The sequence below is a fragment of the Carassius carassius genome, chromosome 40 (genome assembly GCF_963082965.1).
Source record: "Carassius carassius chromosome 40, fCarCar2.1, whole genome shotgun sequence".
NCBI lineage: Eukaryota > Metazoa > Chordata > Actinopteri > Cypriniformes > Cyprinidae > Carassius > Carassius carassius.
Window position 1 is genome coordinate 6,813,175 of NC_081794.1, and position 17,254 is coordinate 6,830,428.

A 17,254-nucleotide genomic window follows, 5' to 3' on the forward strand; every position below is an offset into this window, starting at 1 on the left:
CTCATAAATATTCAGTTATTGAATAATGCATGATTACATTCAATCACACTCTTACACACCTGTAGGACAGCTGTGTATATTGTAATAAAAGCAGGGATGACATCTCCAATCCAAAACATGAGCAAGAGAGACTAGCTTTTAATATTGTAGGTGTGATGTGTCCTCTTTTTATACAAGCTGTTGAGAGAATTATGGGTGCAATAACAGATTGTGTCTAAGGAACTCAAAGATTGTATTTCATTACTACAGTGAGATCGCATACGGAGTGATGGTGATTTGATCAGTTGTTCTAGTGTTGATATGTGATTTCACACTTGCATAAATGTAATAACAAAATGCTGTGTGGAAAGCTTGTGTGTGTTTTATTCAGTGGATAAAATCACTGTCAGTGTGAATGGGGCTTTACATTACATTTATTCATTTAGCACATGCTTTTATGGAATGATTTATAAACAAGAAAAAAACAAAACTAGTAAGGATAGTTGTAATGGTCTGTTATTAGGTGAAATAAGGCATGTTTACACAGCCAATTCAATGATGCTTTTTGCCCTGATCAAATGTAATGCAGCATAAAATCCAGACTAAATTAAGCCTGCAGATCCGCAAAGCATCAAAGCATACAATTATAATTGCTGTGTAAATGTATTTATGCTACCTCTGATTAGCATTCAATAGTCGATTGCCAAATGTACACTGCAAAGGTGGCACAGAAGTGCTTCTGAAGTGTTATTTATGTGTCTTTACACAGACTGCTGTTCAGAGGTGACATAAATGCATTACGTTGCAGTTATAACTGCGTATTTTGATGCTAGAGGTTGATGTGAGTCAAAGCAGGCATAATTTAGTCTGGCTTTATGCATGATTGCACATTTACACTGAATTTTGAGCAGGCACAGTAGCATTAACCTCTGAAAAGATGCCTAAATGCCACTTCAGAGGTGCTCCCATGCCACCTTTGCAGTGTAAAATTGTGTTATGGTATATTTAGTATTCAGATGACTGGATCTACCCATGTTTGCATTACTTTAACTATAATGCAATATTCTCCAGACATTTTTGTATGCTACGAGGTTTATAGGGTAAAAAGGGATTTAGAAGAAGGTTGATTACATGCTTCATTTCCTGAGAATATGAGAATATGAGAGTAAAGACTGACAGAGGCAGAGTTTCCCAAAAGCATCATAAGCAGATCGTAGAAAAAAAAAAGTACAAATATTATTTTATTTCCCAAAAGCACAACAAACTTTACAAACAAATTCAATCTTAAAAGCACAGCCAGTGTTTACCCTTGTTTTACCATGTTGTCTGTCTCTGCATTGTTTGACATTGTCTGGTATGAACAAATTTGTGGAATGATTTTGAAATTATTTTTGGAGAAATGCATAAAAACATTACGAATGACTGTAACCTTGCATGTAAGATAACTCGATAGATAGATAGATAGATAGATAGATAGATAGATAGATATTAGTATATGCAATTTCAGGGCTTTTCAGAGATTTTTTTAAAGGTAGGCATTGTTATGAGTGAGTGTGTACTGTAAACAGGACTAAATGCACAAACTAAGATATGATCATTCCTAAAAGATAAGACGGAAACCATTAAAGCAAAGAAATGATTGCTAAGCCCGAAAGATTAAAAGGCGTCCATTAAAACCCATGAAGGGTTTGGAAATATGTAATCAGAAATTGAGTTGAGGCATCTTTATGCAAGTAAATAAGAACAGGAAAAATTCTGAGTAATAATTTGGGCTCCAGGGAATGAACAGATTGCAGTTAATAGATCACTTGGAGAAATGAGGTGCAGGTTTAAGTTATTTGAGTTTTAATATACTTTGTTGATATGCTGAATAAGGGGTGGGCGATAAATCCTCAAAACTATATCACAATATTTCAAGAATATTTGTGATGATATTTATGACGATACAGAAAAAAGCATGGAACAACGTTTTATTGGTGATTGCAGTTGGCAGGCAGCAGCATTTATTAGTGCAAACACAATGAAGTGCATTTTCCATCCTTAATGACTAATTAATTTGAAGTGTAAATCTATTGTCAAAAGGTGGCAGAAGCAGCATTATAGTGCAGTAGTAGTGACCAGTGTTGGGCAAGTTACTTTAAAAAGTAATTAATTATAGTTACTAGTTCTCACAAAGAGTAACTGAGTTACATCATTATAAAAGTAACCAATTTCCAGTGAAAGTAGCTATTGCATTACTTTAAAAAAATGTATAATTATAAATAAATAATCAAATATGTCAAATAACTTACATGCCTCCAATATTAAATGTGAAATGAATGGACACTATATATAATAAATTATTATTTTTAAACATTGTACACTAATACAAAACAACAATTAAAAAATACTTATTTAGCACTGAACATTTTTTAACATTTTAGCAGACATTATACCAACAGAAGTTCCAGTCTTTTGCAAATATGATAAGATAAATATATCGCTGACTCTAAACTGTAATTTCCTACTTTATTAACTTTCTAAAGTGTTAAATTAAGTGGAAATGGCAAGTCCAAAAACGCTTATAATAGCTAAATCTGAATAAATATGAGGAGTTAAATATGAGGAGCTTTACAGCAAATTAGTTATTCAGAGAACAAATTTTATTTTTGAACATGAAAAATTAGCTGAGGTCCAGACCTCATTGGCCTCATAGTTGGCTACGGGTCTGATTTAGGGCCATTTTAATCATCATGCAGTAACCAACAACAACCTTTTTTCATCTGAGACATAAGATGCCGTACAAAACGGTTTCTCACTGTCGGTGCTTGTAATGATTTTTGCATCTTTCTCTGACAGTTTTAAAGGGGTCATATGATGCTTTTTTAAATCTCATTATTTTGTGTATTCGGTGTAATAGAATATGTTGACATATTTTAATGTTAAAAAAACACATTATTTTTCAAATACTGTACATTATTGTAGGTCCTCTATCCCCCACCTCTCTGAAACCTGTAATTTTCTACAAAGTCCCTCCTTCCGACAAGCGCAGTCTGCTCTGATTGGCCAACTGACCCAGTGCATTGTGATTGGCTGAACACCGCAAGCACTCGTCGGAAATACGCCCCTTTCCATAATCACAAGCTTCTTCTTTCAAAATAAATGTAAAGACAGATAATAATGTCCTTATTTTTACCATCAGTTCAAGTCTGAAAGGGGAACAGAGTGGCGTGATAGACACAGTGATGAAGCTCGTATGTGTTTGCAGTACACAAGCCACAGACGGTTAAGACAGCTGACTACACTGTGTGACCCTGACTCTCTCTCTCGCTCTCTCTCTCTCACACACACACATGATGCGCAAAACTCTGCATTTGAACAGTCAATAACAAATACTTAAACTAACAACATACTTACAGTAGCTGACTCAGAAGCGCCAGATTGTCGTCCATAAAATACATTGTCGTCCATAAAATACATAGCTGTTCTGTTGTATGTAATCTTAAAGATTCCTAAATGCATCTACTTTCAGAAGGCCAAATAGTGCTTTTTCTTTCACCTAGATACACATAGCATCTCTCTGACATGACTGCTTCAACACTAACTGCAGTTACTGAAATCATGCTGTGACGAGTGGGGCGGGGCCAAGAGACGTGGGAACGAGGAGTGAGGCCGGTGGAGTGATTGGAAATGAGCGACACCTGCTCGACCCACCGGTCTCGAGTCCCACGGAGGAGATGGAAGGATATAAAACAGGAGCGACGACACGATTTTAATGATCAAAATAAACACAAAACAATCAAATAAAATCAGAACACAAACTAAAACCCAGGCCTGGTCCTCTCTCGTCCGTCACTGTCGTTGTTCCTGTTTTTTCAACTTTACAGATCTTCTTTAAGCACCAAGAGTCTGTAACACTCCAAAGAGAAAGTAAAAATTTAAATCGTATCATATAACCCCTTTAAATGCTTCCACACAGCCATCATTGTTCTGTACAATTTATTAGATCTTTTAGCTTAGTCTTGCTTATACTTGAATATTTTCTGCTGCCAAACATTCAGTGCATCCCTAGAAAATATGTCATTGCGTCACTGTATCATTGAAATCGCGATATCATGTAAAAACATATACTGATGTAATCGTAGATGATATATGGGACACCCCTAATGCTGAATATTTTAAGATAATCGAGTTTAATTTTAGATAAAAATATTTTTCATTTTGAAGGTGGGTACCAAAAATAAAAGAATTAAAAAATATATATATACTGAAAAAATTATACTACATTTTTTAAAGTAAGTGGGTAAATGCTATATAGTATGAATGATTTGTATAAATGAAAAAGATTCAGTGCAATAATTTTTTCGGTTCATTTAGCAGACTTAACTATTATTAAAATAATTGTAAATTAAATGTTTTAAACATAATACAATGAAAAAAACAATTATTCATTGAATTTACTAAAAAAAATTAAGGTAAGTGGTTGCAATCAATTTATTTTAACTAAATTTAAATACATTTTGTTGAAAGATAGTCTTCTAAATTTGTTTATTTAAATGTAAATTCAATGATTTTTTTTCAGTGTATATTTTATTATGAATAAAATAATAATCCAAGCTGTTATTAAAATTGTTGATAGCAAGCCATTATTATTACCCTATATATATATATATATATATATATATATATATATATATATATATATATATATTTTTTTTTTTTTACTATATTTTAATTTTGCTTTAAGCACAGATTGGCAGCAATAAATAGATGAAAAATTGCCCTTTTTAGGCATTTAATATTAAAAATGTATACATATATTAAATATCATTAACTGATTGCTTGTCACGATCCCCACACAAGAACAGAGGACAGGTAGATCCAATAGCAGGAACTCTTTAAATAAGGGAAAACCGTTACATCAAATCCAGTCCAGGCAGGGGTCAAGACCAAAATGGCAATCAAAAATCAACAGACACAAAACAAACGGGCAAGAACAGAACTCCGAAGTGGCGTGATTAATACAAGGACTCCGTAAAACATACTAAAACAGATAGGGTATATATACACAGGGAAATCACAATGCTAATGGGGAATTGGCTGAGTGCAATGATTAATGACCAGGGACAGCTGAGTGCAATGAGGAGTCAGCGATCGTGGGGAATGTAGTTCAGGAAGTGACAGACACCGTGGGGAAGGAGGACATCTAGTGGTTACCCAGGGAACACAAACCAGACACTGTGACATTGCTAAGCTCAACTTTGGTTACTATAGCAGTATGAAAGAGCAAATATGCTCGGAAATGAGTTGAGCGTTACTGGCTGTATATTATTAGGAGAAACAATCAGTCACAGAGTCTCCAGGTGAGAAAATGAGTGTGACAGCAGGTTAAACTTCCTCACAATGTAAAACAAATGAAGGCAAAAATTATGGTAAACTAAAGTCTCTGGCACAATTTGACATTTGAAAGTCATAGGATAATTCAGTTTAATAAATGAAGAAATAGATTTTGAAGTAACAAATGTCATATTGCAACTAAACTTGTTTTGTCGATCTGGGTTCATGCAGAGTTTGAATTAGTGTGAGTGCAAGATGTTCAGGAAATGGCTGTTGTACTGAAGTGAAAATAAAATACTACAGGCTTTCAGTGTTTCTAAAGGAGTGGAGGAATGGAAATGAATGAGAAGCCAAACACTCAGCGGTAGTCCTGACTCCTGAGCTAGGAAAATAAACAGTAATGCAGCTCTTATGTCAAGATAAGCACTTCAGGAATCTGAGACTTTAATGTGACCAGCAATGAGCTGCTTCAGTGTGAAACAGACATATACAGTGACAGATGCTTGCTGAACATCAGAGCATGTGGCAAAATTAGTCACATATAACGTCAATGCAAACAATGTTTCAGAATTCGAATCCATCATAGCTTAAAGGTCTCAGCGGTCAGACTCAAAAACATGTCTGTGTGTATCTTTGGTGTGTGCTTTCACTTTAAATGTCACTCAGTCTCGACAGGATGTCGACACAGAGTTAGTAATGAGCTTAACCCTGCTGCTCAGAGATAGACCAGTTGTACATGTGTTTCCATAAAGATATACATTACAAAGCTTCTTGAGGTATTAATTGTAGCAAGGAGGTCTATAATACCTGGAGAGAGCTATTCGTTAGCGCTTCCATTCATCTCAGTGGTATTTGCTCAAAATATGCAAACTACTTGCCACCTCTTAGCTCATGGGCATAATTTTTATGGGATTTTTTAGTTTTAATATCAACAACAACAACAACAACAAAACACAGTATGTGGTACCAATTGATAAAAAAAAAGTTTATAGCAAAACTCCAATTGCTGCTTTACATTTTCTTTCCTGCATCACTGTCTTATTTGACGCAAGATCACAAACTCTGTTTCAAAGACTAATCAGTTGCTACACTTTAGCTACTTTTAAAAGAATGCTAATTATGGAATCAATGTACTTTACAATATACTATAGAGCAATCTGAATGAACTGATTTGAAGTTTTTAAACATTAAAATGCATGTTAATTGCTATAATAGTTTATATTTAATGGAACTGATATAACGGCGAGCCCTAAATATAATAATCCCCTTATGAGCAGCCCCGCCCCCCGTAAATATAAATTGTTTAAAAACTCTTTTATTCTACAGAAGTTCTAAGCGGCCATGCATTATAATTTTTTTCCGTCTTGTTTTCTCGTTATAACGACTTCATTTTCTCGTTATCTCGACATAACGAAAGTCGTTTTCTCGTTATAACGAATTAATTTTCTCGTTATCTCGACATAACGAAAGTTTGTATTCTCGTTATAACGACATGCCAGTTTTTACTGTTGCTATAGTAACCAACTCAACTTTGACAGGCATCTGATGGACAACCATGCAGGCGCTCTTACTGTAGCCTATATTTCAGCAAATTTTGCTTCGCCTAGGTAATAACGTCTACAATACTGTACATAAATAAAGGCTGATCAATCACTGTTGATTTTTCCAGAGACAGTAAACCAGAGGTTGTGTTTTTGTAATTAACATTTCAAAACAACACTGTGAACACAGGCAGAGCGCCTTCAGAAGGATGCAGAACTATTCTAAGATCTTTTAGAGCTGCTTGGATTAAACTCACTTTTAGTTTTCCCTTTATTTGAAATTAAATTATATATAATTTGTAATTTTTAGTAGTCATTATATGCTGTGACAGATATCATGTGTGTTACAAGCTTCTGTTTGAAAAGAGTGTTCATGTGTACGTGTAGTGTATGTGTGAGTGCAGAAAAAAAAATGATTACAACATTATAGCACAAAACTGAATTAAAATAAAAGCCTATGCACTTTACATATACATCACATTTCTCATCAATATGATTAACAATAAAGATTAATAATCAGGAAAAGAAACACATCACAAATAGCCTGCATCGTTAAATCCTGTCCTACTGTAGATAAACAGAACAACCCCGCTTATTAACTACCTAATCATGTGCCTAAAAGAACCACAAATAAATATATAGGTGCAAACAGAATACAGTGTCGTCAACCTTGGTTTTGTTATTTTATGACACAGAACGCGTTGGTGAAATAACATACAAAATAATCATATTGTTTCAATCATTTAACATTTATGAATTAATTAAATGTGAGTAATGAACAAGACACAAATTATAGCGATCACGAGGAAGGTCCACGTACAGTAAAGTGGATAGTGTACAGCACCCCATCAGTTATATTCAGGTCTATAGTGCCGCCTGCTGGCACAGTTTTGTAACTTCTTAGAGAAAATTGTGTCGTTATAACGAGAAAACGACTTTCGTTATGTTGAGATAACAAGAAAATTAAGTCGTTATAATGAGAAAACGACTTTCGTTATGTCGAGATAACGAGAAAATTAAGTCGTTATAACGAGAAAACAAGAAGGAAAAAAATTATAATGCATGGCCGCTTAGAACTTCCATATTTATTCTGATACTATAAAAACATTTTTATTTTGCAAAAAACAACAACAATAAAACTTTTTGCAAAATTCAGTAATTGGTTTTTATACTGTTAATGCACTGCAAGCAAATTAATGCTGTATTGTATCTTTTTTTTTTACACAAGTTTATTGCAATTTATTTTGCCTGTTTTGAATGGGATGCTCTCTTAGATTTAAATTTTATGTAAGATAAAGTACTGTCATATGATTTCACTGCCAACTGAGCTTTTCTCATCAGGTGTACACTTATGCTGTCTAGATAGGCTGCTTACTAGTTTTGGAACAGAACAGAAAATGTGAGATCTCATCCTTTAATTGGCCAACCTCTCTTTTGTTTTCCATTACAGAAGGAATTACAAGTGGTTTATTATCTTGTATGTGACTTCGCTATGAGAACACACATACACATGCTGGTTTTATGGGGACATTTGGCTTAATGGTTTTTATACAGTTCAGACTGTATTTTATATTCATTTACCCTAATCCTACATTGAAACCTATGCTTTTTACACTAACCCTACACCTAAACATACCCCTTATAGAAAACTTTCTAAAACACTTAATTCTGTATAATTTATTTATAAGCTTATTTCCTCATGGGGACCTAAAAATTTTCTCACAAGGTCAAAATCTACTGGTAGTACTATATTTGTGGGGACATTTGGTCCCCATAATGTAGTGAATACCAGTACATAGACAGTTTTGCTCACTGTCACTTAGCAACAGTCTTGGGATAGCATTTGACCTTGATCATATACAGACTTTAATTCACTGCTTTGTGCTGTGAGCCTATAGATAACTTTATTTCACCTTTTAGATCTCACAACAAAAACTCATAAAAGATGTATGGATCTCTTTAATTCCATGAAATAAAAAATTAGATTGTTTGTGTTTTCCAATGCTGAAATGTATTCATGTGAATGAATAGACACCTACGCATACGCTTTAATATTCTAATCCTGGAGCTCCTCCAGCACTGTTTCGTATATGTCCCCTATTTGACATTCCCAATTCAGTCTGAGAGCACTTTACTGATGAGATGAATCATGTGAACTCACCTAGACATATCCAAACATCCCAAATGTGCCCATCACCAGGATTGGGAATAACAGTTTTAATAAAACTACAGTATAGTTCTATAAATTCATATTTACTGCATGCTGTAATTATTACATATTAATTGTCAAACACAGTTTTCAGCTTATCTGATAGTCAGTGATCTTTTCCTTTAAACACAATATGAAGACTCAAAAGACCATCATTGAAAAATGAATAGACTAAAATGTATTTGAAATATATATTTCATGTTACGTATACTACAATGTCATTTATATATTTATGTACTTAATAAAAATATCCTGAAATTGTACTTTTTGTATACTAAACTGATATACTTACTAAGTTTTGTACTTAATGCTAAATACTAAGTTTTGTACTTAATGCACTTTAATTGTGCAGAAGTAGTGCTTTAGTAAAACTTAAAACACACTGAAGTATAATTTTATCGTGCTAAAGTGGAATTATTGCAAGTATATTTCAGGTACACTTTAAATATCTTGTATTTAAAGACTAAAATTATTCAAAGATCATAAAGTCCTCATCAATAGCTACATCCAAACACATTTTTAGGCTAAATCTTAATAAAATGTGTATCGTGCAATAAATAAATACTCCAAATAAATGTAATTATAATTTTTATCCCAGTAAGTATATCAGAGCAATATGTCAGTAAATATGTTAATAGATTTGTACTTGGCATGAAATAAATGTATTTTTAAATATGTAACTTTTTACTAGGGACACCTTTCTTTCACATTTCTTAATTGCGTTGAAAGCAATGTTATTTTTGATAGTTATGCTTTTAGCAGCTGCTTTTACCCAAAGCAATATTGCTTTCAAGGTATACTTCTTTCAGTGTTCTTGAAAAAGGGAAGAATAAAATATATAAAATATGTGCAGGGAGACTCAGGTGTGAATTTTATAAAGTAATATTTTAAATTCCAATGCTCAATATTTTAAAATATTTTAAATAAACCAAGCTAAATCTTAATTTAATTTGATGGCATTGACATTTAAATAATCCCTAATTTTGTGTCTAAAAAAATCAATAATTATAAATACATAAAAAATGTATAATTAAAATAAAAAAATTATACATTAAATTCCTTACAACAAACAATTAAATTAGCCTACTTATGCTTTTATTTAAAACATTTTATTATGAGAAAGGCTCCACTTTTTTATCCAAAGTTTCACTTTAATTTCTTCTTTAAAAAAATTATGTGTACATCTCTGGATTTCCTTATAATCTGTTTGTTGTATTCTCCAGCAATCATTGCTTTGTCACACATCATTTTATGTTACACTCTGTTTGGCTGGAAGAGGACTATGCATCATGTCTGAAAACTGAACAAAGGAAAATAGAGTTGAGAATACAAGGGAAACATGAACCTTGTTCTGTGCAAGTGATGAAGATTGCTGCAGGGGGAATTTAAGAGAATTACATAGGAGCCATGGGGGACTCATGAAACTTTCTGAAACTTCCTTTCATGAAACTCTGTTTGAGTTTGAGGAGATTCAGTTTTGATGCTTCTCCGCTGCTCTGATCTTTTCTCATGTATATTTGAGTGCTTCTCAAGTAAGAAAATAAACTTTTTTTTTTTTCTAGCAATCTTAAATATGTACAAACAAGGACTTCAATGGATAAATAATGGGTACTATTCAAGCAATCCAAAAACATTATTTTTGCAAAATGATCTATGGAAGACTATAAATCATCCTCTGTCTCTCTGATCTGCTCTGGAACATGATGTTAGACAGGCTTTAACGAGGCTTCTTTTAAAAGATAATTTGCTTGTTTCGCATTGAAAAGAAAATTTTTGTCTTTGACAGTGGGCAAAAGTTGAAAACAATACATTTATTTCCCATTAACATTTCTGTCATTTGAGCAGCTTATTGCGGAGTGCTTCTGAAATGATAAAGACGATAATCTCAACATCATGTTTTATTCACGCATTTTTGGTTGTCACAATTTCATCTCCAAAAGTCGTTTGAGTGCACACTTTTAAACTATAGGCTGCACCTTAGACACCACTGGAGGTCAGCTTAGACTCTCTAATAAACCCAAAAAATCAGCTAAGAAATCAAACTGTTATCATCATTCAGATGGTCTTAAGAGATGGACTCATTTCTAATGTACTGTCATTTGAGTGGCCTGTTTCTCTATGAAAGGATGGAGAAATGTCTTCTTTGTAACATGTGAACACTTTTGTCTTCTCGTCCTCAGCAATGCAAAGTCTTTTAGATACCTTGAGTGACAGCACTAGCTCCACCACAGCCAATGACCTGGACCTCATCTTCCTCAAAGGAATCATGGAGAGTCCAGTGGTGAGTTATCTGCTTTCTTAACTTGATGTCCAGGTGTTCACATGGGTCTTCTTTAATTATGAGTCTGTCTACAGGACCCTCTTTGTGAAAGTTTTATTTGATCCGTTTATCAAAATAATTTTTTTTTTTAATTTCTGGGGTTCTCAGAAGTTGTCATAGTTGAGTAACATTCTACAGCAGTGAATGAAAAAGAGATTCAAGAGATTGATTACGGTGATCAAAAGAGAGAAAAATATAATATTTGCTATCACTACCTGAAGAGACAAGAAACAACTAGGGATGCACCGGTTAACGGGCCATAAATCGGAACCAGAACTGAAGCTGCGCGAGCATAATGTACCTGTCCACGCCCTGCACAAGCGGAGACAATGAAGGGATTTTCAGCTCAACTTCTCGCGTGTTGGATGAGAAACGAAACAGACTAAACAGTGACAAAACTGAAATGCATTTTTTTTTGCATTTTCATTTTACCTTAAAATTACATCGACTTAATTTGATTTAAAAATCACCTGCTGTAGCACACTGAAAAAAAAGTGTTTCATTCATCCAATTATTATATCCAAAATTTTAGGGTAATGATTCACATCTATATTTTTTTTAATTGAGACAATAGTTATTTATTTTTCATTGACTCAAGTAAAAAAATGTAGATGTGAATCATTAACCTAATTTATTTTTTTAATTGGATGAATGAAACACTTTGCATCTTTGTTTTATTTTCACCAACATTATTTGATTTTAACATTTTGGAATAATGTATTTATATAGCATACTTTTATTTAGTCTCACTGGTAAAGACCTTTTTTAAATTTAAAACCAAATTTAAAAACTAAAATACTGAATGCTGATTAAGAAACATCTTATTGAATGTGTGTTGATTGTGTTGTTTGGATTGTAGAACTATGCAGTTGTTGCCTTTAATTTCACATGGTTACAGTTAATCTTTTCATTTAAGGCCAGTTCTCTGTAGTTTCAACCCAATTCAAAAACAAAAGCTAAATGCTGATGTCTGTACTATCTATGTTTGTATTGAATGTAGGCTACTTACTGTGCAGTTACTGCCGTTAATTTCAGATGGTTACAGTTATTGTTTTCAATAACTTGTTTTCAGTTATGGTATGTATGTATGTATATATATATATATATATATATATATATATATATATATATATACGTATATTAATGCTGCAGAAAGCTACAGGCATTTCTCCCAACACATTTACTGTGCTTTTTGGCCACAGACTGGGATTTGGTGTGTTATCTAGTCTTTTAAAATATTAATAGCCAAGAAAAGTTGCTTGGATTTTGTGGTGGTGGTTGTTTTTTCCCCAAGGTCAATTCTGAAGCATGTCAGATTGATATTAGCATTCCACATAAAAAATGAAATTATGTATTGTTGATGTAGATGTTGATAATGTTGTGTGGGCTAAGTTATTTAATCATTTAAAGTAGTTAAAGGGTTAGTTCACCCAAAAATGAAAATTAGGCTGTGTATTACTCACCTCAGAGGCATCCTAGATGTATATGGCTTTCTGCTTTCAGACGAATCCAGTTGGAGTTATATAAAAAATTGTCCTGGCTATTCAAAGCTCTATCATTGCAGTCAGTAGGTGTTGCAGTGCTTCAGTCCAAAAGAAGTGCAATAAAAAGTGTCTCACATGGCTCAGTGCGGTGAGCAAATGCCTCCTGTAGTGAATTGATGCATTTTTGTAAGAAAAATATCCATATTCAGAATGTAATAATCACTTTAATCTAGCTTGAGCCAATAGTTGTACACAGAAGCAGCTCTGGGAGAATGACGTATGAGGTTGCCTTTGCGCATGTGCAAGTCTTGTGAAAACCAAGGTTTGTTTTGTTTTGTTTAATCTCTCTGCTGCATTTCTGGGTGCGTCACTTCTGAGCGGCTCATGCGCAAAGCCAAACTCATATATCATCCACCCATAACTGCTTTCATTTACAACAGTGAGTGCAAGCAAGATTAAATTGATTATTATGATTTGAATATGGATATTTTGCAGTCTTTTGGATTGGATATTGGCATGGCCGTTCACCGTCTGTTCCGAGGATGATCCCGCCAGTTTCAATCCAGACCCAAAGCCCAGCTCACCTTCACCTCACTGCACGGAGCCAAAGCCTAGCCCATCAATGATGGAGAGCCCAAGCCTGCTGCACCTGACGAGCCATCGTAGTATAGGGTGACAGAGTTGAGGATTGCCATGGAGCCAGAGCTGCTTATGATGCCAGACCAGGTGCAAGAGCCATCTACAATGGCTGCCACGAGGAAAATAGCAGTGGACAGTGAGATCTCTGAGAGGAGCTCTGCCCACTGCACCATGGATGAGGGTGAGCTTATTGTGGATCTGGGTATGTGGAAAGCTGAATAGGATCCCGAACTGGATTTATGGACAGACTTGCTCCCTCTCCTCCTTCCTTCGTTGGAGCCCTCTGTCAGTCCTGTTCCAACATCTGGCCCAGGGAGGGCCTCAGTGCCCAAGAGCTAGCCCAGAGAGGGCTCCTGTTTCCATTTCCAGCCCAGAGAGGGCTGCGGTTCCCACGTATGTCCCAGGAAGGCCCCCAGTTCCCGAGTTCAGCCCAGAGAGGGCTGCTATTCCCACATCTGGCCCAGGAAAGACCTCAGATCCCGAGTTTAGCCCAAGGAGGGCTGCGGTTCCCACGTATGGCCCAGGGAGGGCTCCTTCTCCCACATTAAGCCCTGAGAAGGCTCCTGTTCCCACGTCCCACCCAGAGAGGGCTCCTGTCCCCATGTCAAGCACTGAGAAGGCTCCTGTTCCCATATCCAGCCCAGAGAGCACTCCTGTTCCTGAGTTTGTCAAAGAGAAGGCTCCCGTTCCCGAGTATAGCCTGGAGAGGGCTTGGGCTGTTCCCAAGGGCAGCGCAGGAAGGGCTTTTATTCTTGAGTGCAGCACTAAGAGCTTGGATGCTCACAAATGCCCACCCACCTGCCCGTCCATTCCTGCCTCCTCCCCTGCTGTCGTCTGGCAGCCCCTCTGTTCACCCTTAGCACACCATCTGTGCAGTGGGATCATCGCAGGTCTGCCAGTCTCCATCGGCGTCGTGGCTGGAGGATCCCCAATCTCCGCCTCCAGCCTTTGAGTCCAGGATTCCACCTTGATCATTTGACCCAATGACTCCACCATGGCTCCTAGCTCCCACCTATCTGCCATGGCCCGGCTGTCCACTGGCTCCGCCAGACTCCCTTGTCCCTACGGCTCCGCCTTGATCTGTCGTCAACCATCTGTCACCTCAGGACTCCACCCCTCCGACTGTGCCTCCCCTCTTTGGCTCTGTCTGGATCGTCTTCCCTTCAGCTCCACCTCACTCCTCTGTCGCTCTGACTCCACTGCAGCCTTCCGGATCCCTGACTCCACCTCAGTCACCTGAGTCATTTAATCCACCTTGGCCCTCCGGATCTTTCTTGTCACCCTGGATCATGGGCTCATCTGCCACCTCCTCCGCCGCTGTTGGCTGGCCCCCTAGAGTCGTCAGCCCTTCTACACCATGGACTCTGTCTGCTGGCTTCCATCTGGGTGTCTGTCTGAAAACTAGAAATTCCATTTTTGTGATAACAATAGCAACAGTAAGTAGGCTAGTTAACTATATTAAAGTTACCTAAGAGGTCATTGATTAGTAAATAAAAGATTACAACTATCTAATCAAATTTAAAAAGGTACTGTACATTTATACTAAATATAAAGTACAACAAAGATCTTATTATACATAACAAAGTTAAAAACAGTAAAGGGACTCAAATGAGTGTAATGGTTTTATATCTGTTCATTTTCATGAACTGTCCAAATGAAATGAGTCTCTAGAATTAATCTGACTTTCCAAAGCTGTAAATGATAGAGGAGACCGTTTAAGTGAAAACATTTGATTATTCCCTTAGCGCATTACAAAATAGCTACTGGATAAGCTAAACTGCTTTGTCAGGCTACTGAAAAATGTACAGTAGTTAGTAGCTCAGCTCATTTAGTTCAACTTTACCTGTGTTAATGCTTTTAAAAATTCATAATGTTTTAAAAATGTTCACAATGGCAAAAATCATTCATGTCTGAATTTGGTCAGTCCAGTCAAATCACACCTTCACAGGTCATGTGCTGAAAATTCAGACATTATCTACCCACCCTCATATTCATGTAAGTTCATGTTTCCCCCCCATATTAATTAGATGCTGAATGTTTTGTGTGTTTTGTGCGTGCAGTCTCGTGAGCACTATGAAGAGCCGAAGCTCGAGGCGGTGAGGGACAATAATGTGGAGTTGGTGCAGGACATCCTGAGAGACCTCACCACCCTCACACCTCACAGTCAGGCAGCAAATGAGCTCGTCTGCATCCTCAAAGAGCCACACTTTCAGGTACAAGCAGAAACAGTCGAGCAAAAAATAATAAAATATAAAATATCTTTCAAAAAAATTTAAAATATGCCTCAATGCCGGTTTTATTTTCTACAGTCTTTACTTGAAACACATGACTCTGTAGCTTCCAAAAGCTATGAGACTCCGCCTCCCAGCCCCTGTGCATTTATGGACCCTGCATTCAACAACCAGCCTGTGCCTCCGGATGCTGTCAGGATGGTGGGCATCCGCAAAGTGTCTGGAGAGCACTTGGTGAGACCTGAACTGCAGAAAAATTGCTGTTTGCTGTTATTTGTTTTTATGCTGCTTTTTTACCTGCATGCCATGTGAGAAGTGCTTTGTAGTTAAATTGAACTGAAAATGAATATTTAATTAAGTGAGGGATGATTTATCCTTCATAAAACAGATATTGTACATAGTACAGTACATTTTCACAGTGAAACATGGCCAGGTACATGGGCCAGGGTTATTATTGTTAACTAAATCGGTTAAAAAAATGCTTTGTTAAATGAAATAAAGCTGAAACAAAATATAAATATGAATATAAGATTAAAAACTAAAAGATATTTTTTTAAATGCTGCCTTGGCAAATAACTGAAATAAGTTCAAAAATGACTAACCGAAAATAAATAAAAACTAAAACTGAAAAAATAAATAAATAAAAGTATTATGGGATTTTAATTATAAGCATAAGGAATAAAGTATAAAAATAAAATATAAAAATAAAATCTAATTCTAAATATTAATAAAAAACTATATTATTATAGAAAGTATACTAAAATAACAGTGACAAAGCCAATAATTGTAAATATAATAATTCTAGTTTTATGTATAGAATTTTTATATAAATAAATAAAAAAAAAATATTAGTGCTTTATTCTGCATGACTTTACTTTAGATCCATTATTCCTACTTCATACCTAAACTTAACAACTACCTTACAAACTATTAATAAGCTGCAGAATAATTAGGAGTTTATTGAAGGAAGTCATAGTTAATATTTAGTTAAAAGGGTCATATGATGATGCTAAAAGAGCATTATTTTGTGTATTTGGTGTAATGCAATGTGTTTATGCGGTTCAAGGTTTTTACATTATTTTCCACATACTTTACAGTATTGTTTCTCCTCTATACCCCGTCTTTCTGAAACACGTCCATTTTTACAAAGATCATCAGTCTGAAAAGCGAGGTGTGCTCTGATTGGCAAGCTATCCAGTTTGTTGTGATTGGCTGAATACCTCAAGCATATGATGGAAATGTTACGCCCCTCACCATACTGTGATGGCTTGTCCTGGTGTTCTAACAAATAATGCTTCCTATCAGATTATGCTACCAACACTATATTTATCCTACTGTAAAGGTACATTTAGGGTTTGGGTAGGTCAGTGGTTCTCAATTCCAGTACGTACAAAATGTGCAGAGCAGGGGGATTCGAGGACTGGAATTGAGAACCGCTGAATTATGCTACCATCTGTTTTAATGGGAGTGTTGAGGCTATCCTATAAGCCTTGGCATAGATGGCATGGTGTTCTCAACGCGTAGCAGAAAATTCT

General features: G+C 35.6%; 1 protein-coding gene across 4 annotated transcripts in view; it reads left to right on the forward strand.

Moving 5' to 3' along the window:
* Positions 1-17,254, forward strand: part of mpp2b (MAGUK p55 scaffold protein 2b) — a 63,789-nt gene that overhangs the window by 17,615 nt on the left and 28,920 nt on the right. For all 4 annotated transcript variants that reach the window (XM_059531897.1, XM_059531896.1, XM_059531894.1 and 1 more), the window contains 3 exons: positions 11,226-11,326; positions 15,549-15,701; positions 15,798-15,953. In XM_059531897.1, the coding sequence (XP_059387880.1) occupies positions 11,226-11,326; positions 15,549-15,701; positions 15,798-15,953 (410 nt within the window). The remainder of the gene's footprint in view (positions 1-11,225; positions 11,327-15,548; positions 15,702-15,797; positions 15,954-17,254) is intronic.